The sequence below is a fragment of the Rhincodon typus genome, chromosome 3 (assembly GCF_021869965.1).
Source record: "Rhincodon typus isolate 14 chromosome 3, sRhiTyp1.1, whole genome shotgun sequence".
NCBI lineage: Eukaryota > Metazoa > Chordata > Chondrichthyes > Orectolobiformes > Rhincodontidae > Rhincodon > Rhincodon typus.
In genome coordinates, this window is record NC_063334.1 from 52947051 (window position 1) to 52975025 (window position 27975).

A 27975-nucleotide genomic window follows, 5' to 3' on the forward strand; every position below is an offset into this window, starting at 1 on the left:
ACACATACCAACGGGTTCAAGAACAGCTTCTTCCATGCCATTATTAGACTGATGAATGGACTAACTTCAAAAAATGTTGATTTTGCTTCATGCCCTCATGTGCAGTGTAACCTGTATGCATAACTCTGTCTAAGCACCCTATGATCTGTATGTCCTTGCTTCCTATGATCTGTCTGAACCACTCACAAACAAAGCTTTTCATTGCACATAGGTACACATGACTACAATAAATCAAATCAAATGTGCCACCCCTTATTCTGAGATTATGCTCTCTGACTCTAGACTCTCCCACAAGCGGAAACAATCTTTGCACATCTAACTTGTCAAGTACCCCAAGAATTTTGCATGTTTCATTAAACATTCCCTCTAAGCTGCACAGTCCCTCCAATGTTCTGTGCAGGGCGATTAAAGGGAACACCGGTCTCAATAAGTTTGCCTCTCATTTTTCTACATTTCAATGAGTAAAGGCCCAATCCACTCAACCTCTCCTCATAAGACAATCCTTCCATACCTGGTATCAGCCCAGTAAACGTTATCTCAACTGCCTGCAATACTAGTATATCTTTCCGTAGATATGGGGCTGACAGCTGTTCACAGCAGTCCCACTGTTATCCGACTAGTGCCTTGTGTAGTTTCAGCAAAACCTCACCATTTTTATAGTCCATTCCCTTTGAAAGAAGGGCCAGCACTCAATGCACCTCCCCTATGACTTGTTGAACTTGGTTGCTAGCTTTTTATGATTCAAGTTTCTTCAGTCTTTTCCACTTAAATAATATGCAGCTCTTCTGGAAGAATGGCATAACCTCACATTCCCCACATTATATTCCATCTGCCAATTTTTCACTTATTCACTTCATCTGTCTATTTGCCTCTACAGATTCTTTGTGTCATGCTCTTCACTTGCCTATTTTTGTGTCACCTGCAAATTTGGCTATGGTACATCCACTTTTCTCATCCAAGTCATTCTATTCTAAGTCATTCTATTTCTAAACTGTTTCATTCTAAATCCAACATTGAGGAAGCATACAACTGACTTTATCAGGAGGTGGGTAAACAAATTTACATTGTGACCATGGACTAGTGGCACGAGAGTGAGATTGAACACTCTTCCCATCTTGATCGGAACAGCACCATTATAAATATGGCTAGAGAAATTTTTAACATGAAATAATGCAAAAGCATACACGTAGATGCATACTTCTAAAATAAATTAAACATACATAACCATTCTGGTGAATAAATGTACTCCTCAGTGTAATTTACGCCAATGCGGACCTGAAAGTCCCTGGTTCAAATCCTGCACTACTTGCACATGTTGTACTAGAATCAGCCTCTTTGGTGAAGGAATGAGAAAATTGGGAAACAAAAGTTGATGAATGTTCTAATACTTATAAAAGGTCAAGTGTAAAGTAAGTTGAATTTTTGAAAACACAGTTTAAATATTTGCAAAACTAAAAAAAATTAATCAAAGCTGTAGTAATGTTAAAAGTAATATCATGTGTGCATATATTTTTTAAAATTAGCTCATGGGTTACTGGAGTCACTTGCTAGGACAGCATTTATTACCCATTCTCAGTTGTCATGAGAATGTAGTGAACAGCCTGTTTAAACCTGCAGCCATGGGGTTCAGTACACGTCATGCAGTTAGAGAGTTCCAGGATTTCGACAGTGAAGGAACTATGATACAGTTCCAAGACAGGATGGTCAGTGGCTTGGAGGAAAACCTACAGATGGTGGTTTTCCCATGCATCTGCTGCCCTCATCTTTCTAGGTGGTAGAGATCTCATGTTTTGGAACAGTTGTCAAAGCAGCTTTGGTGAGCTGCTTCAGTGCAAATTGGAGATGATACATACAGCTGTCTCTATGTGATAGCAATTGAGACACCTGATGTCTAAAGTGGTTGGTGGGGGTGTCAATCAAGTGGACTGCTTTGTTCTGGATGGACTGGAGATTCTTGAATTTTGTTGGGAGTTGTGCCATGTCTCAGGATAATGTTGATGATGTAGGTGAGAAATAGGAAGGAGGCCAAGGATTGTTCTTTGGGAAATACCCGAAGTAACAGAGTGGGAACAGGAAAATAAGTTGATGCAAATGATTCACTAGCTATGAATAGATAGATAAGAGTGAAATTATATTACAAGTTTCATTTAACTGGGCAACAATGGCAACAGATTGGAGCAGGATGGCACTGTTAGCCATGTCAAAAGCTGCAGGCAGGTTCAGAGAACGAGATGGAAATTTACTTCCATCACAGTCACATAGCATGATATTTGTCACTTAGACAAGGGCCTTTCCTGTAACTTCGTAGATGCAGAAACCTGATTGGATGTATTCAGACAAAGTTTGGAGTAGGGGCAGGTTGACAATAGCAGGTTGGTGATGGAGGAAGATTGGATCACTGAACCCTGAGGTTTGCTCTGTGACCACTGGCTTGGGGCCTTACAGTGTCTTTTAAAATATATTAGAACCAAAATTTTTCTTGTGTGCAAGGTTCATTATGCCAAATTCTTAAGCAAATGATGAACCCTCCCAAATAGAACTGTAAATATGCAGCTCCTATTTGAAAGTGTTCTTAGGTGAAATAAATTAGAAATGAAGCTTTTCGCCTCCAGGCCTTCCTAGATGGCACTAAGGTTCAAATGAAAACAGTCAATAATAAAAACAGAAAAACAAGGAATTCAACAGGTTTGGCAGCATCTGAGGTGACAGCAACAGAATTAATGTTTTGAGTCCAACATGACTCTTCTTCAGAACTGAAGAATCATTTTGAAGTCAAAATATTAGCTTTGTTTTCTTTCCACAGATGCTGACAGGCCAGCCGAGTTTCTCCAACACTTAGTTCTTATTTCAGATCTCTAGCATTTACAGTGTTTCATTTCAATGAAAAGAGGTATCGCACCTTGATTGATATATGAGGGGGGTTTTGGGCAGGGTCATGGCTATCACTATACAGGCTATCATCAGCCCTTCCACTTTTCCAGGGTTCACTGCTCCCTAGTATTCCAGCTGTCCAACCATATTCACAGTTTCATTTAGACACTATGTCCAGCATGAAGGAGCATTTCCAGCATCTTTATACTAGACCTATAACAGCTCCATAGTGTTTGCTAACAAGAATATTATACCATGTTACTCACAATGCATTATTCCTTTGCTAAGATGGATTTGTGTCAGTTGGTGCAGACTATCAAGGTTTCAATGGTCTTATTATTGTAAGTAGTGACTTTCATAAGGCCTTATTATTGTAAATAGTATTACATCAGAAGGATCATCAATCTGAAATATTAACTCCGTTTCTCTTTCTACAAATGCAACCAAACCTGTGCACATTTCCAGCATTTTTTTTGCCTTAATTTCAGTTTTCCAGTATCCACAATACTGGCATATGTAATCAATTTTAATGGTGTTGTTTGATGGATCAGTGTTGGCCAGGACACCTTGAAGAATTCCCTCGATTCTTTTCAAATAGCAACATTGGATCTTTTACTGCTGAAAGAGCAGGTGGCTTATGGTTTAACACAAGTGTTACCACTGGGCTGAGGCACACACCTCTATATTGGTTTAACACACACAAGGAAAAATGTATTGAATACTGCGCTACCATTTTCATAACGCATTTACAAGTTCTCTCTCCGTTATCTCCAAGCTTTTAAAATAATATTTTTATTAAGTGCCCATAATTAAAACACTAAATACTTTGTAAAGAAATTGAAGGGTTCTAGTAAATTTGCATTACAAGAAAAGCAGCAATAAATACTCTCAACAGATAGTTTCATATCTCCTGATCATTTCTTATTAATGCAAACCAATATTAAGTAAAGCACTTTTAACTGCATAGTACCAAAACAAAACGATAAAGAACATCAGTGGGACTTAAAACAACCTCTTCAGTCTGAAGGTAAACAGATATAAATAAATAGTTTTAACTGAAAGAGAGTGTATTACTTTAGTAGTACCAATTTATGGACAGAAACTTCAAATAATGGAATGTTTTCTAGGCATTATGAACACCATTTCCAATCTTTGACCAATAAGAACCGAAGAATGCAAAAGAAGATTTCAGCATAATTTATGCAATTCTATACATTCGTTTGAACTGATTTGTTCACACAATTGTATAATAATAGATCTTGCAGGTTCATACACGGACATCCCAATTTACCAATTATTTAAAAGTATACTCAAACCCAGCAATACTGGTTGCATTTTCCACCACAAATCTATCAATGGCAGAATTTGTACCTACTTGAGTAGATTTAAAAAACAGCACTATTAAGAATATGGAATTAAAGAAATAAAATTCAGAAAGCTATTACAATATCAAACTACTTTTTTCTTCAGAATGTAACTTCAATATTAAATAGAAATAAAGGTTTTATGCACCAAATACTCTTCTCAGATATCTTGAAACTTTACAATAATTACATGGGTTCACATTGCAGATACTAGTTTATCAACCCAACTGGTACATGCCTGTAATAGCAAGTCTCCTCCCACACCTCTTCAACTAGACCCATATCCTTTTATTCCTTTCTCCATCATATGTTTACCCGACTTACTCTTGAATGCATTTAAACATTTTTTCTTGAGTGAACCTAGATATAGTGTGGACAGGATACTAGGCCATGGTTAGCATGAGATGGGAGCCTGGGCATCTTCTCATCCAAATTTTACAGCAGGAAATTTTACAGGGCGGCATGGTGGCTCAGTGGTTAGCATTGCTGCCACACAGCACCAGGGATGCGGGTTCGAATCTACCCTTGGGTGACTGTCTGTGTGGAGTTTGCACATTCTCCCCATGTCTGCGTGGGTTTCCTCCGGGTGTTCTGGTTTCCTCCCACAGTCCAAAGATGTGCAGGATAGGTAGATTGGCCATGCTAAATTGCTCATAGTGTTCAGGGATGTGTAGATTAGGTGGGTTATCGGGGAATGGTTCTGGATGGGATGCTCCGAGGGTCGGCGTGGACTTGTTGGGCCGAAGGGCCTGTTTCCATACTGTAGGGATTCTATGAAAAACTGTCATACACTAACTATAAATCAGTAATACAACAGTAGGTCCACGTTTGATACACTTATCCTTTGGTCTCATCCCTCCATTTCTCTCTAACTCTAACTGCATGCATTCTAACTCAGCATTTTATGGCTCCTACTGAATACATCATCCCCTACCTTCAAGTAGTTGGCAGCTGTCTTCATCTCACACACTGAAATTTACAATCTAAACCATTCTACCCTTACTTCCTGCTGAAGACACTCTTTGAACCACCTCTTTGACCAAGATTCAGATTTGTCATCTTATTCTTTTTCTTCCCTCACATGTAAAAGATGCTTTCTAATTATGCAAGATTTTATTTCATATACAGGTATAGCACAGATATAGGACATGGCATTATTTCTGTTCTCACAAGCTCTCCCAACCCACTACCAGCAAAAACATATTTCTTTTTACTCTATGCACTTATCTAAATATCATCTTAAATGCATCTGTACGACTTGCCTCAACCAACACTTGGTAGCAAGTTCTACATTTTAAACCACTGTCTGGATAGATACCTTTTTCTGAACTCCCTATTTGACTTATTAGCGAATATCTTCTATTAAGTGATCCCCAGTTTTGGACTTCCCACAAGTGGAAACATCGACCTTGTCAAACCCTTTAATAATTTAGACATGGCACCCAGGTCACTTCTCAACTATCTCTTTTCTCAGGGAGAAAGATCCAGCTTGTTCATTTCTTCCTGATGATTATAAATCCTCTTGCTACTGCATCAACAACACTGTAGATTTGACGACATACTAAAATTATGTGATCGTTTTAAGGTACAGTTTCAAAATCTTACATCTACTTACTGCAAAATGCCAGTACTGACAGACTCTAGAAATTCTGTGCAAAGAGCTTCATCCAAATCATCTTCACGACAAGTCAGAAGAGCTTCCACCAATGGTAAAACCTCAATTAAAGTGACAATCGGTGAGCAAAGAACAGAAAAACTCCTCAGTCGGTCTGGTGGTAGTCTATTGAGAAAAAAAAAGCCAAGTTTTAAATTTTTTTTTCTGCTATGATTAACAAATAGAAAATTCTATTAAAGAGGCTAATGTTTTGGGTAGAATGTTAATCAGAATACTGATGTACTTGCTCTATTCTTCTCAGTTGCTGATGGACCTGTGAGCTTGCATCATAATTGTCCTTTTTCAGATTTTCAACATTTTGTCACCATCTAACAAGTACTCATCTGACTTGAACTCTCATTAAATCCTTCTCACAAACACAAATTCTAAGATGCAATCAATGTTAGATAAACATCTTTTTCAGGATGGTGGACTTTGCTCAAATTCTGAAAATGGCACACAATTGCGGAGGTAGCATCAAGAGAATTGGTCGGGAGAGGACTCAGGCCGAGTTGACACCAGGAAAGAACTATACACACCAGGGAGCAGGCGGAGAGCAAAGGTCATGAGCAGACTCAGGCTGCAGTCGACGGCTGAAGAGTAGAGTATTCACCCAGGAGCTCAGCAAAGTCATCATGGAGAATGATCATGAGGGGACTCAGGCTGTGAGTGATGCCAGGGAAGAACAGTACACAAACACAGTCAGTGAGGGAGCAGCAAGCACAGAGAATGTTCATCAGGGAGACACGATTTGCAAACAACTACGAGACTCAAGTAGTAGGGAAATAAAATGGTGGGCATTCTTGGGTCACGTTGAAGAGGAAGTAAAACACTTCATAAATGCAAGCTTCATCTTTGAATTATTGGTATTATCAGTAATTGTTGTACAAAGAACACTGGTTTATTAAAAAGTCAAGAACAAGCCTCTTGATTGATAAACAACTTAAGGACAGAATCATTTTTATGGATTCTTTCTAAACTAATCTTCAGTATTAGCAAGGTACAAATCAGGGATGTGATGAAATACTCTCCACTTGCCTGGATGAGCACAGCTCCAACAATTAGGGCATATTAGTAAATGAATTCTTCCCATTTTTAAGAGAAGGATTTGGCAGAAATTTGGCCTAGATATTAAATGTTCTTTTTAAATAATGTAAAGTGGTCATTGTTTTTTGGGTTATACTTTTAAATATTTTCACATTATATCTCAAACCAAACACCTACCTTATAAACAAGGAAGCTCTGTCACACTGATTGCCTTGAAGTTCCTTAACTAAAGTGGAGACCATCTGAAAGAAAGAAAGAAATAAGTAGTCATAAACAATACAAAAAACAGAGAGGTATCACGTTTCCTTGCACACAGTGGTGGCACGAGTATTGCAATCAGACTTCCAGTCTTCAAATTCTGTTTTTATTATGGACACAACAGTTGCTGCAAGTTATATGTGAACAAGAAAGGTCAAAAACAGTAGCCACTTAATAATAGAGCAGAGGTTGAGGCAAACACTTCATAATTTAACAGTAACTAGTGGATTAATATTAGAATTATTCTAATTTCTATCCCAAAACAAAGTGATTCTACATATGATATTAACCACAGCATCATAAAATAGCTATAGCACAAAAGGGGGCTATTCGGCAATTATGTCCATGTCAGGGTTCCCACTCCCCTGCCTTTTCTCCATACCTTGCAAATCCCACTTGAAAGTCATGACTGAACCTGTCGGCACCATACCTTCAGATTGTATGTTTTAGATACTGCTTTGTGAAAAAGTGATTCCTGCTGTTGCCTTTAGTTCATTTATCAATCGTTTCACCTCTGTCCACTCAAGTTCTCGATACTCCTGCTAATTCGAACAATTTCCCTTGATCTTCTATATCTATGCTATTTTGAGCATTTGCATCAAACCTCTTCTCAAACACCTCCTAGCAAAAGAGAAAGCTCCAGCTTCTCCAATCAATCCACACAATCATCTTTGCATCCTGTCTATTACCTTCATATCCTTCCTAAATAATTGGACCCAGATTAGGAGAGAATACTCCAGTGGAGACCAATCCAGTATTTTCATAAAGATGCATCATGATTTTCTTGCTTTTGTGCTCTCTCTCCAGGATCCCACTGCCTTTCTCATTCTCAAAATGCACTGCCACCTATACTTATTAGTGGACATATAATGCCAGGTACCTCTGTTCCTGCACCCCTTTAAATGGTAGTTTAGCTTATATTACTTTTTTGTTCTTCCAATGTATCAATTCATGCTTTGCCACATTAAATTCATCTGCTACTCATCTGCCATCCTACCAGTCTATGACTATCCATTTCACATTTCACAATACTACCAAGTTTGATAATCATCTGCAAATTTTGCAATTGTATGCTAAGTCATTAATATATAATTCAAGAAAAGCAGTGCTCCCATAATGGAACCCTGGGAAACACGATGATATATTGTCTCCTGTTGAAAATAAACATATTAATTTTTCCATTGTCTGATTTCTACATCATCAGAAGCACAGGGTCACTTCACATTTATAGTAACATAGCAACAAATGAATTTCACAATAAGTGGGTCCTTTAATGTGTAAGGGAAGTTTTCTGCTGATATATGATCTTGGGGGAAACGGTTACACAGACTGGGGGTGGGGGCCTGCAGTTTGGAGTGTTGGAGCAGAAAGCATGTTGATACTTCAGATTAAATGATCGGAACGTGAGAATAGTGGATCAATGATGTGTCCAACTACCAGAGTGGAAAAAACAGACAGTCCCACTGAAGTTGGGGGAGGGGAGAGAGGACATGGTGAAAGAGAATGTAACAAGCAAAGCTAAAAGAAAGGGAAGGAATGGGTTCACAATCTGAAGATATTGAACTCAATATTGAGCCCAGAAGGTTGTAAAGTGTCTAGTCTGAAGAGGAGATGTTGCTCCTCCAGTTTCCAATGTGATTCGCTTGAGAATTGCAGCATGTCAAGGACAGACACGTGGGCATGCAAGCAGGACGCAGTGTTAAAACGACCAGCTACAGAAAGATTGGGGTCATGCTTGCACACAGACTGGAGGTGTTCTGCAAAGTGGTCACCGGTCAGCATTTGGTTTCTCGAACAACGAGTGGCCATATTGGGTGCAGCGAGTACAATACACAAGATTGGAGGAGGTACAGGTGAAATGCTGTTTCACCTGGAAAGACTGTTTAGGCCCTTGGATGGTGAGCAGGTGAAGGGGCAGGTGTTGCACCTTCTGCAGTTACATAGGAAGGTGCCGTGGGAAGGCAGGGTGGTGCTGGTGGTTGAGGAATGGACGAAGGTGTCCCAGAAGGAACAATCTCTGCGAAATGCAGACAGAGGGAGTGAGGGGAAGATGTGTTTGGTGGTGGACTTCTGCTGGAGTTGTCTGAAATTGCAGAGAATGATCCTTTGAATGCGGAGACTGGTAGAATGAAAAGTGGGGACAAGGGAGACCTGATCACGCTATTGAGAGCAATGGGAAGGGGCAAGGGTGGAAGCACGGAGGATAGGTTGAATGTTGCTGGGGATCCTGTCAACCACAGTGGGCAGAAACCACAGTTATGGAAGAAGGAAATTACGTCAAAAGTGCTGTTTTGGAAGGTGGCATCATCCAAATAGATATGACATAGGCGAAGGAACTGGGAGAATGGGATGGAATCCTTGCAGGATGTAGGGTAGGAAGATCTGTGCCTAAGGTAGCTGTTGGAGTCAGTAGCTTTGTATTGGATGGCAGTTGACAGTTTATTCCCTGAAATGGAGACAGAGAGGTCAAGGACAGGAAGGGAAGTGTCAGAAGTGAACAATGTGAAAGTTACAGAGCAGTCAAAATTGGAGGCAAAATGAACAAATTTTTCAAGGTCCAGGAGGGAGCATGAAGCAGCACTGAAACAGTTGTCAGCGTACTGAAAGAAAGAGTTGTGGGAGGCAGCCAGTGTAGGACTGAAACAAGGATTGTTCCACATACCCCATAAAGAGGCAGGTTGCTGCCTAACTTTTCTAGGAAGCCATGTGGAAAATCTGGGTTAACACTCTGCTCCTTCTGCATATACAATGTCCAGAGAGAAAACAGGCCTGTACCAATGTCAAGGGTATTTTTTACAACCAGGATTTTCCTTTTTCCCCATAATTGTGCGGCTAGGCATCTTTAAGATTGAGAGACTTCTGTCATCACCAGCATCAAAGCCCACTAGATCAAATATCAATCAAGCACTCTCGGTGCAGCCCGGTAGGCTTCCTGAGCTAAAAGGTGCTAAAGTTGAGATGGTCTATCCTGCCTAAAGCTGATAAGCATAGGCTGGAAGCTACCAGAAGCTATTCAGAGTTATCAGAGGCCTAGGCTGCTCAGTCATGAAGACTGGGACTGGCAAGATGATAATTTTCTACGGAGGTGGTAATCATGGTTTGAGGGTAACGGGAGTGGGGGGGTGGTGAGAGGGGCAGTACAGAGGCAAAGGTAGGGAGATGGCTTTCCAACTACCCAACTAGCTTCGTATGTCCTCAAATGCCCCAAGACTGGGGCAAACAGAAGCACCATCCCTCAAAATCTCACAGGCGGACCACCCTGCTTCCCCTGTCCAAATGGCAGCCAGATTTTGCACCTGCTGGGAAGGTAAGTAATTAGGCCAATGATAGGCTGAGGCCCTTGATTGGTTGTTAATTGGCCCCTTAAGGGCCTTAATTGGTGGTGAGTTGGGAAGCTCGATCACGGTCCTCCTCACCGAGAAATGAACTTCTAAGGTAACGGGGAGATGGTGGGAGATGGTGGAAAGTGGCAGATATCTCTCCAATTTCAACCTGATTATATGCCATTCTCACCAGCTGCCGTGCTCCTTCTACAACAAGCAAGACATCGATCTGTGTTTTGTTTTAAACTGGCCATGACCACTGCATTTGGATTCACATTATGTTCATTTTCTCACCCTTGAGGTGACTGGCTCGATTAAATAATTTCCAGGGGTAAGATTTCTGAGTTTTAAAATAATGTTCTTTTCATTACCACAGACTCACCCAAGATGCTTAAAATGTGACATCTCACAAATTTTATCACATATACAAAGATTAGATACAGACAAAGATAAAACAATATGAATATAACATATGATTGCTTCAGTCTCTCTTTTGCATTTGGCCTGTAGAACATAGAACATAGAACATTACAGCGCAGTACAGGCCCTTCGGCCCTCCATGTTGCACCGACCTGTGAAACCAATCTGAAGCCCATCTAACCTAAACTATTCCATTATCATCCATATGTTTATCCAATGACCATTTAAATGCCCTTAAAGTTGGCGAGTCTACTACTGTTGCAGGCAGGGCATTCCATGCCCTTACTACTCTCTGAGTAAAGAACCTACCTCTGACATCTGTCCTATATCTATCACCCCTCAATTTAAAGCTATGTCCCCTCGTGCTAGCCATCACCATCCGAGGAAAAAGGCTCCCACTGTCCACCCTATCTAATCCTCTGATCATCTTGTATGTCTCTATCAAGTCACCTCTTAACCTTCTTCTCTCTAACGAAAACAGCCTCAAGACCCTCAGCCTTTCCTCATAAGACCTTCCCTCCATACCAGGCAACATCCTGGTAAATCTCCTCTGCACCCTTTCCCATGCTTCCACATCCTTCCTATAATGCGGTGACCAGAACTGTACGCAATACTCCAAGTGCGGCCGCACCAGAGTTTTGTACAGCTGCAACATGACCTCATGGCTCCGAAACTCAATCCCTCTACCAATAAAACCTAACATACCGTACGCCTTCTTAACAACGCTATCAATCTGGGTGGCAACTTTCAGTGATCTATGCACATGGACACCGAGATCTCTCTGCTCATCCACACTACCAAGAATCTTACCATTAGCCCAGTACTCTGTATTCCTGTTACTCCTTCCAAAGTGAATCACCTCACACTTTTCCGCATTAAACTCCATTTGCCACCTCTCAGCCCAGCTCTGCAGCTTATCTATGTCCCTCTGTAACCTGCAACATCCTTCCGCACTATCCACAACTCCACCGACTTTGGTGTCATCCGCAAATTTACTAACCCATCCTTCTACGCCCTCATCCAGGTCATTTATAAAAATGACAAACAGCAGTGGCCCCAAAACAGATCCTTGAGGTACACCACTAGTAACTGAACTCCAGGATGAACATTTCCCATCAACAACCACCCTCTGTCTTCTTACAGCTAGCCAATTTCTGATCCAAACCGCTAAATCACCCTCAATCCCATGCCTCCGTATTTTCTGCAATAGCCTACCATGGGGAATCTTATCAAACGCTTTACTGAAATCCATATACACCACATCAACCGCTTTACCCTCATCCACCTGTTTGGTCACCTTCTCAAAGAACTCAATAAGGTTTGTGAGGCACGACCTACCCTTCACAAAACTGTGTTGACTATCCCTAATCAAATTATTCCTTTCTAGGTGATTATAAATCCTATCTCTTATAATCCTTTCCAACACTTTACCCACAACCGAAGTAAGACTCACTGGTCTATAATTACCAGGGTTGTCTCTACTCCCCTTCTTGAACAAGGGGACAACATTTGCTACTCTCCAGTCTCCTGGCACTATTCCTGAAGACAATGATGACATAAAGATCAAAGCCAAAGGCTCTGCGATCTCCTCTCTAGCTTCCCAGAGAATCCTAGGATAAATCGCATCCGGCCCAGGGGACTTATCTATTTTCACACCTTCCAGAATTGCTAACACCTCCTCCTTATGAACCTCAATTCCGTCTAGTCTAATAGACTGTATCTCAGTATTCTCCTCGACAACATTGTCCTTTTCCTGTGTGAATACTGACAAAAAATATTCATTTAGCACCTCTCCTATCTCTTCGGACTCCACGCACAACTTCCCACTACTGTCCTTGACCGGCCCTAATCTTACTCTGGTCATTCTTTTATTCCTGACATACCTATAGAAAGCTTTAGGGTTTTCCTTGATCCTACCTGCTAAAGACTTCTCATGTCCCCTCCTGGCTCTTCTTAGCTCTCTCTTTAGGTCCTTCCTGGCTAACTTGTAACTCTCAAGCGCCCTAACTGAGCCTTCACGCCTCATCTCTACATAAGCCTCCTTCTTCCTCTTGACAAGAGATTCAACTTCTTTAGTAAACCACGGTTCCCTCGCTCGACCACTTCCTCCCTGCCTGACAGGTACATACTTCTCAAGGACACGCAGTAGCTGTTCCTTGAACAAGCTCCACATTTCAATTGTGCCCAGCCCCTGCAGTTTCCTTCTCCATCCTATGCATCCTAAATCTTGCCTCATCGCCTCATAATTGCCTTTCCCCCAGCTATAACTCTTGCCCTGCGGTATATACCTATCCCTTTCCATCGCTAAAGTGAACGTAACCGAACTGTGGTCACTATCACCAAAGTGCTCACCTACCTCCAAATCTAACACCTGGCCTGGTTCATTACCCAGTACCAAATCCAATGTGGCCTCGCCTCTTGTTGGCCTATCTACATACTGTGTCAGGAAACCCTCCTGCACACATTGGACAAAAACTGACCCATCTAAAGTACTCGAACTATAGCGTTTCCAGTCAATATTTGGAAAGTTAAAGCCCCCATAACAACTACCGTCACTTTCACTCCTATCCAGAATCATCTTTGCAAATCTTTTCCTCTACATCTCTGGAACTTTTCGGAGGCCTATAGAAAACTCCCAACAGGGTGACCTCTCCTTTCCTGGTTCTAACCTCAGCCCATACTACCTCAGTAGACAAGTTCTCATCAAACGTCCTTTCTGCCACCGTAATACTGTCCTTGACTAACAATGCCACACCTCCCCCTCTTTTACCACCTTCCCTGATCTTACTGAAACATCTAAACCCCGGAACCTGCAACAACCATTCCTGTCCCTGCTCTATCCATGTCTCTGAAATGGCCACAACATCGAAGTCCCAGGTACCAACCCATGATGCAAGTTCACCCAGCTCCTTCCGGATGCTCCTGGCATTGAAGTAGACACACTTCAAACCACCTTCCTGCCTGCCGGTACACTCCTGCGACCTTGAAACCTTATTTATGACCCCACTACTCTCAACCTCCTGTACACTGGAGCTACAATTCAGGTTCCCATCCCCCTGCTGAATTAGTTTAAACCCTCCCGAAGAGCATTAGCAAATTTCCCCCCCAGGATATTGGTACCCCTCTGGTTCAGGTGTAGACCATCCCGTTTGTAGAGGTCCCACCTACCCCAGAATGAGCCCCAATTATCCAGGTATCTGAATCCCTCCCTCCTGCACCATCCCTGTAGCCACGTGTTCAACTGCTCTCTCTCCCTATTCCTCGCCTCGCTAGCACGTGGCATGGGTAACAAACCAGAGATAACAACTCTGTTTGTTCTAGCTCTAAGCTTCCACCCTAGCTCCCTGAATTTCTGCCTTACGTCCCCATCCCTTTTCCTATCTATGTCGTTGGTCCCTATGTGGACCACGACTTGGGGCTGCTCCCCCTCCCCCTTAAGGATCCCGAAAACACGATCCGAGACATCATGGACCCTGGCACCTGGGAGGCAACACACCAACCGCAAGTCTCTCTCGTTCCCACAGAATCTCCTATCTGTCCCCCTAACTATGGAGTCCCCAATGACTAATGCTCTCCTCCTCTCCCCCCTTCCCTTCTGAGCAACAGGGACAGACTCTGTGCCAGAGACCTGTACCCCATGGCTTACCCCTGGTAAGTCGTCCCCCCCAACAGTATCCAAAACGGTATACTTGTTTTTGAGGGGAACGGCCACAGGGGATCCCTGCACTGTCTGCCTGTTCCCTTTCCATCCCCTGACTGTAACCCATCTACTTTTATCCTGTACGTGAGGTGTGACTACCTCCCTGTAACTCCTCTCAATTTCCCCCTCAGCCTCCTGAATGATCCGAAGTTCATCCAGCTCCAGCTCCAGTTCCCTAACACGGTTTCCGAGGAGCTGGAGTTGGGTGCACTTCCCGCAGATGAAGTCAGTGGGGACACTAGTGGTGACCCTTACCTCCCACATTCTACAGGAGGAGCATACAACTGCCCTAACATCCATTCCCACTGTTCTGAATTCCCAAACAGACAAATAAAAAAAAAAACTAGTAGCCTTACCAAATCAGCGCTCAGAACCTTTTTTTTTGGTTAGAGGAGGAGGATGGGTGGGAGACACTATCTAGGTAGTGTTTCGGGTAAAGCAACCGCCCAAATATATTACCTCACTTACTCCAAAAATGGAGTCACGTGAGGTAAGACTTTTATAATCGAAAAGCTTACCTTCCCAGGCTGCCCTCGCGCTTCCTCCCGGACTCCCGCCGCTGAAACAACTGAAACTGTGGTTTTGTAATGATGCTTTAGCTAGAGTACAAGTCTTGTAACGTGGAAGACTCTCAGTTGAATTACCAGTAATCTAGCTGTGCTCTTCACAAAACCAATTTCAGCGGTTCAATATCTGGATTGGAATGGTAAATTTACTAAGCTGTACACCTTTCCTAATGAAAAGGTCACAGTAATAGTGCTTGGTGAAGATGCTCAATTGCCCACCTTACAGAATAGCCCCAGATTAGTTCCATAATGTAGCACTTTTGGAGAATGCCTGCTGACCTTGCAAAGAGCACTTAATTATACAATGTGCTGTCTCAAACTTGAGGCATACCCAAAAAAGAAAAGGGGACATTTATACAAATTATTTTTTTTTAAAAATCACTTTTTTTGTGAATTTTAACTGAAAAAGACACTTTTATATTCCAACAGTAATCTACCATCTGTTTTCCAGAGTGGAAAAGGTAAAATAAAGAAAAAATGAACCAAATTAAATGGAATTTTAAGCACTTTGAACAGAAATGCAAGGTGAAGGAATTAATTGATGAGTGACTGCTGTGCGGATGTTCCTATGCAGTTGGTGTTTTCGTCTCAAATAGATAGTGAATCTCTGCCAAGGTGGAAGTGCTATGCTGAAAGGCAATAAATTAGCCTATTAAATAAATAAATGGGTCATCTAAAAATAGGTTTCTCTCTCCTGGATTAAAATTTAACCTATGTGACCCCATTTTGTACAGTTCCACGTTTATGTAAGACATAGTCTAAATTATGTTCTCAGGAAGATTTTTAACATTTATTCCTCTTCTTTACAGCCTTCAGCAACATATAAATCTGTTAAATGTGCTGATTCAAGACTTTGAAAGAATACAAGTTCCACAGTTTTGAATTGTGAGCAATTTCTCTAATAGATAAGAAACGTTCATTGGAAACTTGTATTTTAAAGATAACCCCAAACCCAGCCCTTGGTTCTTTGCAACCTCCACATCCATGACAAACATACATCAGCGTTCCTAAGTACCATATATGGTGAGGTTTATGATGCAACTTTCCTTAGTTTGAGCAAAATTTTAGATATCACCGGCGACACATATGTTTTATTTTTGCAACAAAAATACACAGGGAATTTAGAGCTACATATAGTAAATCAACAGATCGAAGATAAGCTCTGCAGTCTTTCCACAAGCATCTGTGAATGGTAGTAGACAATAACATAACTAACTGGAGGAGGAGGAGACTCCTTTAATATCCCCAGATAGAGAGTCTCAGCACATCAATACAGAAGACAAGACTGAAGCATTTGCAAGCATTTTTAGTCAGAAGTGCTGAGAAGATAATCCATCTCCTCCTGAGGTCCCCAGTTTCACAGATGCTAATCTTCAGCCAATTCATTCATTCCACATATTATCAGGAAACTGCTGAAACCTCTGCATTCTGCAAAGGTTATATGTATCTTGACAGCAGCATCTATCTACAGTACTGAAGATTTATGCTCTGGAATTAGTCATTTCCCTAGACAAGTTGTTCCAGTATAGTGACAACACTGTTTATATCTAACAATGTGGAAGATTGCGCAGGTATGTTCTGTCCATAAAAAAGCAGGATGAGTTCAACCTAGTCAACTACCACCCCATCAGTCTACACTCAGTCATCCACAAATTGATGGCTGTCAACAGTGCTATCAAATGGCACTTGCTTAACAATAAACTGCTCACTGATGGTCAATTTGGGTTCCAGCCAGGGCCATGAGTGAAATCCTGGATTCATTACAGCCTTGGTCCAAACATGGACTAAAGAGCTCAAATCCAGTGGTGAGATGAGAGTCACTGCTTTTAATATCAAGGTAAAATACAACAAGTACAGCACTAATCAGCCGTGGCAAATTAAACTCAATGGGAATCAATGGAAGTACCTTCAACTGGCTTAATTCATACCAAGCACAAAGGAACTGGTGGGAATTGTTGAGGTCAATTTTCTCAATTTCATCATCATGGGAACTCCTCAGGGTACAGTCCTAGGCATTATCAACTTCCTTCCATCATACATGGCAATGTCTGCTGATGATTGCGCAATGTTCAGCACCATTCATTACTCCTCAGATACCAAAGCAGTCCCTATCAAAGGTCTGCAACACCAGGACAACATCTGAGTTTGGGCTGGTCAGTAGCAAGTAACGTCCATGCCACACATGATCCAAGTAATGACCATCAACAAAAAGAGAATCTTATCATCTTCCCCTTACATTCAATGTCATTATCATCACTGAATCCCACACCATCAATATTTTAGGAGTTACACTGGTCAATGATTGAACTGTGCCAGCTAAATAAATATAATGGCATCAAGATCAAGTCAAAGGCTAGGTGTTCTGTGGTGAGTAACGGAACCTCCTGACCCTCCAAAGTCTGCTCACCATCTTCAAGGCATAAGTCAGGAGTGTGATGGAACACTTCCATTGCCTCAATGAATACAGCTCCAATAACACTCAAAAAGATCAACAGCGTCCAGGACAATGGAGCTTGCTCAAATGGCATTCCGTAAACCATCTCAAACATTCCGTCCCTCCACTGCTGATGCTCAGTGACAACAGTTTGTGCCAGCTACAAGATGCACTGCAGCAATCCACTACAGCTTCTTTAACACCATTTTCCAAACCCATGACTTCGAATGCCTAGAAGGACAAGGGCACAGATATACGGGAACACCATCATATGCAAGTCCCCTTCAAACCACACACTATCATGTCTTTGATCTATATCAGCAGTCCTTCATTGTCGCTGGGTCAAAATCATGGACCCGCTTTGTAACAGCCATTTGAACGTACCACAATGACACCCATATTCCATGAACAAATAAAAAGAAACAAATGTAATTTGATAGTTTCTATATTAATTAAGAGCATAATTAAAATTTAAAGTGTTACCTTCCTTTAATTTACTTACATTTTTCAACAATTTAGAATGGTATTCCTCCTCTGGGTAATGTAAATTCTGAATAAGACTTCTGATTTCTTGATCAACACCAGTCAAACTCCGTAGCAAGCTCTTATTTAAAAAAAACAAGTTAATAGCGAGTCAATATTAATGGATCCATAAAAACATTAAACCAACCTAAATGCATTTAACGTATACAGAATGTAGGGATTTGCTCAATAAATTTTTATTCACTAAAACTGAAAATCAAGCCAATATATCAAATTCTGCTCTGACACCTTTTAAGAAACCAAGAGGTGAGAGAACTCCATATTGTACATGAGAACCGGTTGAAAACAAACATATAAAAATAAATTGACCAATGACTATCCAGGTCTAGAGACTGAAATGCAAAAGCAGGGGTGATATGAGCTATAATGAACATCTGAAACTACTGAAATCCAAAGGATTTATTATAAATAAGCAATAAGTTACAATTAAGGCAGGATATGCAGCATAAGTGGGATGGGTACATTATATTAAATTAAATTGGCATAGAAATGTCATAAACACAACCTTCAAGATGTAACAGGACTTACACACTTTTTGGACTTGCAGCAAGATATTGAAATACAAAAACAAGAACCAACCAGAATATCTTTCCATGTTTGAAGCATTATATAAATTCCAAGTAGAAGTTCCAAATTGGCAAATGAAGCAAAAGTGCAAATTTGTAAAATTAACTTTAAAAATAACCAATTTACTAATTAGATCCTTAAAAGTTCCCCAAAAGTTGGCAATCATAACTAAAATTGAGTGGGATTCATCTCCTTTACTCCGTGCCCTGTACTATATTTGACCTGGATGAAATAGTGTACTTATTTGTGAATTTACTTCTTCTAGCTAGAGTGGTCTTGTTTGCTTTCTTAAACAGACTCCAGTACATTACCACAAGGAACAATAGGCTACTTCTGAAACGAAAACAGAAATAGCTGGAGTAACTCAGCAAGTCTGGCAGCATGTGTGGAGAGAAAGTAGAGTTAGCGCTTTGGGTCAGGTGACCCTTCTTCAGAGGCTACTTCTGATGTTTACTTCAAAATATTCACGTGCACCTTGGCTGCAGACAAAGTGTGCGTGAATATTTTGAAGTAATGGGCTTTACACGTGTACTCATCCTCTCCATACTTACAAGCAACAATAAAATCTTCAGAACTAGAACCAGTTGAACAGAAACCTGGGGTCAGTTTTACTTCAAACATGAATTGGCGAGTCATGAGAGGTACAGGAGGAGGGTGGCGTCAGAGGTAGACAGGAAACATTGCAAGAACTGAGATTCTTGTTGCTGCTAGCTTTCTAAAAATGACATTTCAAGCAGCAGGGAGGCATAAGACCTGGATGGCATTTAACTCAAGGGATATAACTGCAGCACCAGCATCGTAAGATTCAAGCAAAAGGATACCATTTTTCAAGAGATGGTACAATGAGCCACAGATCAAAAAGTTGTGAAGAGGGCGATTTGAAGAAGGGAATCCAGAGAATCAGAATCCCAAGATTGCTGGAGGACCCAGAGAAGCACCTTGTAACTTTGGCCTTAATAGTGATGACAGTGGTGCAGGTGGTTTGGAGGGGTGGGGGATGTGGAGGAGAGAAGAGCACCACAAATGCTTCCCTACACAGATTTGCAATTCCAGTTGAGCCCTTCTCTGATAAGGCAATCTGCATATTCAGGACCCAGCTTCACTACAATAAATGTCCTAATCATCTTCTACAAAAACAAATTTGGTTAATTTCAAGATCCACTGGAAGCCAACAGGATTGTATGGGATAAGTTGCAAATGGAATTTTGGCACCTGTTTGCTGCTTGGCAGAGCAGGAGGGGTTTAAAGTTCTATCCCCTTGGTGCAACAGCTGGAGTTAGTTTAAAATGATTTTGATAGTGGTCCTTGGGACCAGTATTAAAGTAGGAATAGGTTTCCTATTATCCTTGTTGATTGTTCATTCCTGGTAATATTGGCACTAAATCATTAACATGGAACCTATCCAGCTACCTATAAACATCTCTGGAAGAAATGCACGTGGGGTGAATGAAGAAAGTACAATAATCAAATGAGAGCTGTCTAGCTCTTGCTGTGCAAGACAACTCTCACAGGGAGGGGCACCAAAAATCAGGCAAAGTCTGGACATTCTCCGTAAAGCACATAAATCTTCTGCTTTAAGGATTATTTTTCCGCTATAGTGCAAGATAATAATTCAAAGGAGCTAAGTTTTACACACCGCTTATTTCATCCAATATAAACATTCTGTATTTGAGCCATATCTCAATATGCTTGCTGAATCAGAGGGGGCACATTGTCTATGTACAATTATGGTCTGAATGTTATCAACTGTGAACTGCAATAAACATCTAGGACGTTCTATTACAGCAAAGATTAAATTCAAAATGCAGGAATTAAGTTTAGCTGTCAAATCAGTATTTCCAACAATAAAAAAGAATTCCATACCAAGTAAAAAAGAAACATACTCAATTCAGAAATCACAATCAATAATTAAAAACACAATCAAGAACAGAACCAAACGTTAATAAAAAAATCAAGGTTTGTATAGCTGGTGTCTTGGCCTTCTGTGCAATACAAAGACTAAAAGACAGGTGGACAGTAATCTATCAATCGTGTGTAAGTCACAAGAGGTGGATTGCTGTTGACGACGTAGGACTTGGTAACAGTGATATGATTGAAGGTCATAGGAACATATGAACCAGGAGCATTCCATTCAGCCCCTTGAGTCTCCTCCACCATTCAATAAGATCATGACCAATTTGATTATGGTCTCAACATTGCATTTACACCTATGCCTGATATGTTTTGACTCTGTTACTCGTCAAGAATCAATCACTGCCTTTAAATATTCAATGACCATGCCTCTCCCTATAAAGTAGTGAAGTGTTACAAAGATTCATGACCCTCAGGAAATAAAATTCCAAAACTTTGTCTTAAATAGAAGATCTCATTTTTAAATTGTGTTTAAGCAGCTCTCTCCACCCATTCTCCTTCAAAACTACTGTCATAACCTGCCTCTTTAAAAAAAAAATCCCAGTCAACCTTTTCATAAAATGCATGCCCTCCAACTTCTTGAATTTTTTTTCCCCCTCCAAAAGGTCCTCCAACTTATCATCACTTTCCAACTTAGTGTCTACTTCTCCTAAAACACACAGGTTAAATTCTCTCAGTTTTTTTTAAAGAAGTTCTGAAATGGCCCAAATCAAAGCCAAGAATAATAATTTTTATAAATTACTTTGTTCTCTTTTCTACAGATTTCAATAAAGTCAACCGTATTTTTGCCCTCCACTGGCTCTCCTTTCTTGTCCAGTTTTATATTTCCCTTTTTGTAGCACCAGTCCTACTAATTGAATGCAATCACTGTATATTTAGCAATGCCTTCTTGCCCCTACCCCATACTTTTCCTCCACTTCCATGTTTCCCATCAGTTACATAACCCACACACATTTTCACATATACAGTAATGATGTCAAACTTTACCTTTCTATTGTTTCTCTCAATCGGTTGTGTGCTCTATGCTACCATATTGCTCATCTGAAGAAGTTTTGGACAAGCCAAAAGTTACTTCACGTCACCAAGGGGCAGACTGAAGCCAATGATCCAGAGTGTCCTGTGACTGGGCAGTGAATAGGTTGTTCTCTCTGTCATTGCCAGGTCAATGTTAATGATATATTCACTTCTCCTTTTTGGATGTGCAAGATAAAATAGCATGATACTGTCTACAGAACATCTGGGATCGTAGTCAATAGGACAAGCAATTATTTATCTCCTGTATAATACTTTAACTAGAAAATCCTTCCCATTACACACACAAAATCTCTTCCAGTTTGCTTGCTCCATTACTCCAACTGGCCTTCAGTCTTATCACTGCACCTGCTGTTATAGAGTTGTAGAGTCATACTGTATGGAGATAGACCTTTCGTTCTAATTCATCCACATCAGCCAGACCTAGTCCGATTTTCCAACATTTGATCCTTACCAAAATGCAACACCTTGCATTTATCTAAATTAAACTCCATATGCCCCATTCCTCAGCCCATTAGCCCATCTGATCAAAGTCCCATTGCACTCTGAGATAATCTTCTTTGCTGTCCACCACACAACCTATATTTGTGTCATCTGCAAACTTACTAACCACACCCCCAAATTCGCATCCAAATCATGCATATAAATGATGAGAAGCAGTGAATCCAGCACTGATCCTTGTGGCACACCAATAGTCACAGGCCTGCAGTCTTAAAAACATCCCTCCACCGCCACCCTCTGTCTTCCACCTTCAAGCTAATTTTGTATCCAATTGGCTAGCTCCTCCGATACCACGTGATCTAATCTTACTAACCAGTTTAGCACGCGGAATCTTGTCAAATACTTTACTGAAGTCCATATAGGCATTTACCATTCTGCCTTCATCACTCTTCTTTGTCACCTCGTCAAAGAACTCAAGTTAGTGATACATGACTTCCCAAACATAAAGTCATGCTAACTATCCCTAATCAGTCCTTGCCTTTCCAAATGCATTAAATCCTGTCCCTCAGAATCACCTCCAACAACTTACCCACCACTGACGCAAGGCTCACTGGTCTTTAGTTCCCTGGCTTTTTTTTTTACTGCCTTTCTTAAATAATGGCACCACATTAGCCAAACGCCACGTCTTTCTCACCCATGGCTATTGATGATACAAATATCTCAGCAACAGGCCTGGTAATTTCTTCCTTAGCTTCCCACAAAGTTCTGAGAAACACCTAATCAGGTCCCAGAGATTTATCTACCTTTATGCATGTTAAGACCTCCAGCACTACCACCTCTGTAATATGGACACTTTTCAAGATATCACTATTTCCCCAAGTTCTCTAGCTTCCACATCCATCTCTTACAGTAAATACTGACATAAAATACTCGTTTATTATCTCACCCATCTCCTGTGGTTCCACGCATAGTTGATCCTTAAGGGGCCCTATTTTCTCCCTAGTTACTCTTTCGCCTTTAATGTATTTATAAAATCTCTTTGGATTCTCCTTAACTCTATTTGCCAAAGCTATCTAATATCCCCTTTTGCCCTCCTGATTTCCTTGTTCAGTGTGCTCCTACTGCCATTTTAGTCTTCAATCCCAACCATCTATACCATATATATGCCTCCTTTTTCTTGACCAGAGCCTCAACTTCTCCAATTATCCAGCATTCCCTCTATCTACCAGCCTTGCCCTTCACACTGACAGGAACATTCTGACTCTGAACTCTCATTATCTCATTCTTATAGTCCCGCTGATAGTGGGGAACCTATAATAAAATCTCAAAGTGATCATCCCTTTCCAATTTTTAAGTTCCACCCATATAACTCCACTGGACGATCTGCCCTCAATATCCTCCCTAAGTACAGCCATAATGTTTTCTCTAACCAAAAAACATTCCCACTCCTCTCTTGCCTCCCTTTCTATCCTTCCTATAGCATCTGTACCCCGGAACATTAAGCTGCCAGACCTGTCCATCCCTTGTAAAGCTATGATACCACAGTCCCATGTTCCCAACCATGCCCTAAGATCGTCTGGCTTACCTGTCAGGCCTCTTGCGTTGAAGTAAATGCAGTTTAATTTACCAGTCTTACTTTGTTCTCTGCCAAATTCTTGTCCATCTTGACAATTAGACTTGTTCCCCTTATCTACTGCACCAGCCTCAGCCTTTTCCCACTCCCAATTTGGTTCCCACCCCTCCTTACTAGTTTAAAGCCTCCTCAGTTGCACTAGCAAATCTCCCTGCCAGGATATTGGTCCCTTTCCAATTCAGGTGGAACCCGACTCTTATGCAGGTCATTCCTACCCTTGGAAAGATCCCAATGGTCATAAAACATGAATCCTTGACCCCTGCACCAGCTCCTCATTCATCTGCCCTCTCCGCCTATTCCAACTCTCACTAGCATATGGCACCAGCAGTAGTCCAGACATTATTACCCTCAAGGTCCTGCTTTTTAGCCTGGTGTCTAGTTTCCTATATGCTCTCTGCAGAACATCATCCCTTTCGTTACCTATGTCGTTGGTACCGATGTGCACAACAACCTCCCACTGGTCACTTTCCCCCTTTCAGAATATTCTGCACCCTCTATATCCTTGACCCTGGCACCCAGATGCTTTGCTGACAACCGCAGAAACATCTTCGGTGCCCAGCCTAGGCAATCCTGTATTACAACCGATCGCTTGCAACCTAACATACTCATAACAGCACAGCCAGTCACAGTACCAGCAAACTGGCTATCAGTTCTATACTCCCGAGAGGCCATTCCCTCCAACCCCCCACCCAGGTTCAGAACGGCATACCTATTTGAGATGGGAATGGCCACAGGAGACTTCTGCACTACCTGGCTACCTCTACCTGACTGTATATATTGTTAAAGAGTTCAGCCACCTCAATCCTGTCCTCTGGAAATCCCTTCTTGAATCTTTCCACATCATCTCACCTTAGCAAATTTCAAAAACTCAAATTTAATTTATTTGATCAAGTTTTCTTTCACACCTCATAATTTCTCCCTTCCTCCTCTGGCATTCATTTACTCTATCCTTACTTGTGTACTAATATACACAAATTAAACTGTCACAATTTATACTGAAGTAAATTAGTATACACAAATTGTGACAAATGAAAGCAAACTACCCTTGTCATCAAAGAACAATCCAATTCCATAATTAGTTAATTGAGCTGGGAATCTAATAGGAATAAATACTGTCTGCAAGAAAACATATACACAAGTGGATAAAAAATACAGCAGGATTTTCTGCAGCTCAGTTACAGTAATGGTTTGCCTAATTGGCTCCAAGTAGAGTGAAGGAAATGAAAAAAAAAGTCCACAAATGTAAAAATGCAGTCTTATGCCATATTATCTAACAAAATACATGATAAGAATGTCAGTAATAACTTTACAATGCTTGACAATTTTCTTTCCAGTCACAGTGTTTTACTAAAATCAAGATTTAAAGAATGACAGACAGGCAAAGATCAGCAAGACCTGTTTTTCCAGGTCCTTGCCCAAAGAAACTACTCAATTCTCAAGTGCAAGCATCAACAAAAAGGGCATGTCCCAGAATACCAAATCTTTACCCTTTTAACATTGTTCCAGAAATACGTGTACATTCTTAGGGGCACAGAAACCAACCTGACCACAGAGCCATCAGAAGCCAGAAGAAAGTATTTTAATGAAGCAGGAGCAGGCACTCCACCTTTCTTGTCTCAATCTCTATTTGCTGCATAGCCCAGCACAAAAAAACCAGATCATTATGGCTTGCTTGCTTTAAAGCACTCACTGACTGGAAGATCTGAGGGAGTCTCTAGTACTGAATGAAAAACTGAGGTGGGGATGTTGTTCAAAGATTTGCCCATCTTCTTGCCCCATTCAACAACTAGATGATCAACATTAACAGATTAATTGCAGCCTGCAGGTGCCCCAGATTTCATGCCCCTACTGACAGCAGAAGACTTGCCCCTGTGCTGTGGACAGGAAATACCGCACATTGGGTATGCTGTTCCTGTCTATTGCAAGGTTGGGAAAATTGGCTGAAGAACATATGCATGCTCTCTCAACGGTTACACAGACTAAGAAACAAGTTTGAGGGAGAGAACTGATGATAAAACATCTTATTTTTAACCACTTAACAGTCCAAATATTCCATAACTTAGACTATTTGTTATTCTATCAGTGGGAGATTATGAAAAGGTTTCTACCTAAAAATACAAACTATGATCAACTTGTGAGACATCCACTTCTTACAAGCGTGGCCCTGCTGTGCAACATATTCATCATGGAGTTAAAGCTTTCCTTAATACATTTCACCATAGCTTTCAAACAAGTAACAGCTTGCAGGATTTTAAAACAGAAAGCATCGCACAGTACTTGACAGAAAATATTAGACAAAACTCGACAACAAATTAATGGAGAAATTATTAGAATGGGTGACCAAAACTGAAACAAAGTATAGGATTTTAAAAGCGTAAGGAAGCATGAGTGGTGACATCTAGATTTGAGAGAAGAATTAGGGCTGAAACAGCATAAGACTCTACTGTCAAAGGTGTAGAAATGCATTTTGGAATGCAGAATTCTAGAATTCTGTGTTGTTTTTTTTTAAGAATTATAGGGCTGAAGGAAACTAGGAAATAGCATGGGAGAAATCTTTTGAGGGATTTGAAAATGGAGATGAGAAGTTTAAATTTGAGATACTGAGTTTTTTGGAGTCAAAATGCAGTTCATGAAGCATAGTACGATAAAATGTAGTAGCATAAGCAGGCCATTCAGCCCACTAAGCCTGCTCCACTATTCACTAAAATCATGGCTGATCTGATAATCCTCAACTCCACAATCCTGACTGTGCCCTATAACACTTGATTCCCTTACTGATTAAAAATTTACCTCAGCCTTGAATATTCTTAATGACCTAGCCTCAACAGCCCTCTGCAGTGAATTCCACAGATTCATTATCCTCGGAGAAGAAATTCCTCCTCATCTCTGACTTAAAAGGGTGACCCTTTATTGTGAGATTATGCTTTCTCATCCTAGACTCTCCCACAAGGGGAGCAACCGTTCCTTATTTGCCATGTCAAGTCCTCTAACAACCTTGTGTGTTTCAATCAGGTCCCCTGTCATTCTTCAATATTCCTACAGGTACAGGCCCAAACTACTCAACCTCTCCTCATAAAACAGTCCCTTCATACCTACTATTAGTCTAGTGAACCTTCTCTGGATTGTCTCCAATGCCAGTATATATTTGGATAAGGGGCAAAAAACTGTTCACAGTATTCCAGCTGTAGTCTGACTGGTGCCTTGTAAAGTTTCAGTAAAATGGATTCTTGGAACTTAGTGTGGGCTAGGTTAACTCATTTTTAGATGATGTGAAAAATGGCAAACAGCCAGGGGAGCATTTAAATAGTCACATTTGGAAGTTACAAAATCCTGGATGAGTGTTTCTGTTGAGAAATCAGAATGGAGAAAAACTTTACTAAGATGGAAATAAACCTTTCCATTAGAAAGATTCTAGGAGCCTGGAGAGATAGATAAAGCTGAATGTTACCAGCCTACATCAAAATCAAAAGCCGTTTATTCAGATTATGTCACCAAGGCACAAATGTAGGTGTGTGGGTCAAGAATAGATCCTTGGGGATCTCTGGAATTGAATGAGAAGGCACTGTTCCAGTTAATCTAGTCGTCATGGAGAAGTGCAGAACCAAGTGAGGGCAGTCCCACACTCAACTGAACAAGTGAGAGATGATTTTGGAGAAGGAAGCTGTGATGGACTAGCCAAATGCTTTCAGAAGTTGTGAAGGGATACTGCACCTTGGTAGCACTCACAGATGATGTCATTTTTGACTTCCATTAATACAGTTTTAATGCTTCTATAAAAGATAATAACCTAACAGGAAAGATTCAAGTAGAACTCAGGATTGTTTAGAACACAGTTCTGTGAATTTTGGGTGCCCTGTTGCCATTTAAAGCTCCATGGAAGTCAACTGGCAGGAAAAGAAACTTTCACACCTCACTCAGGGGGAGTTTCCACTTTCAGCACAGGAGGGTAAACTAATTGGATCATAGTTCTCCAGTCCCAGCAGAACCAACAGATGCAATGGGTTGCCACTGCTAGGATAACATTATTCCTACAAATGAGAACATTATCACCAGAACTTTCCAACAGGCAACAAGACATCACTTGGCTGGTGGTGAGAAAGGCATGACCTGAAAGATTCTTTTTGTATGCCTGGACTCTCTGCACCACCACACACTGCCCATGATGTGGCTGCCGGGGTTGGGGGTGGGGGTGGGGGTGGGGGGGTGTGGGA

At 41.0% G+C, this 27975-nt stretch overlaps 1 protein-coding gene across 1 annotated transcript in view; it reads right to left on the reverse strand.

The window, feature by feature from the left end:
* Nucleotides 1–5846: 5846 nt before the first annotated feature.
* LOC109921380 (aminopeptidase O (putative)) overlaps nt 5847–27975 on the reverse strand; it is a 185230-nt gene continuing 163101 nt past the window's right edge. Inside the window, exons 12-14 of the mRNA XM_048593426.1 lie at nt 18140–18241; nt 7114–7178; nt 5847–6015 (exon numbers count right to left, since the gene is read on the reverse strand). Coding sequence (XP_048449383.1) covers nt 5847–6015; nt 7114–7178; nt 18140–18241 — 336 coding nt within the window. The remainder of the gene's footprint in view (nt 6016–7113; nt 7179–18139; nt 18242–27975) is intronic.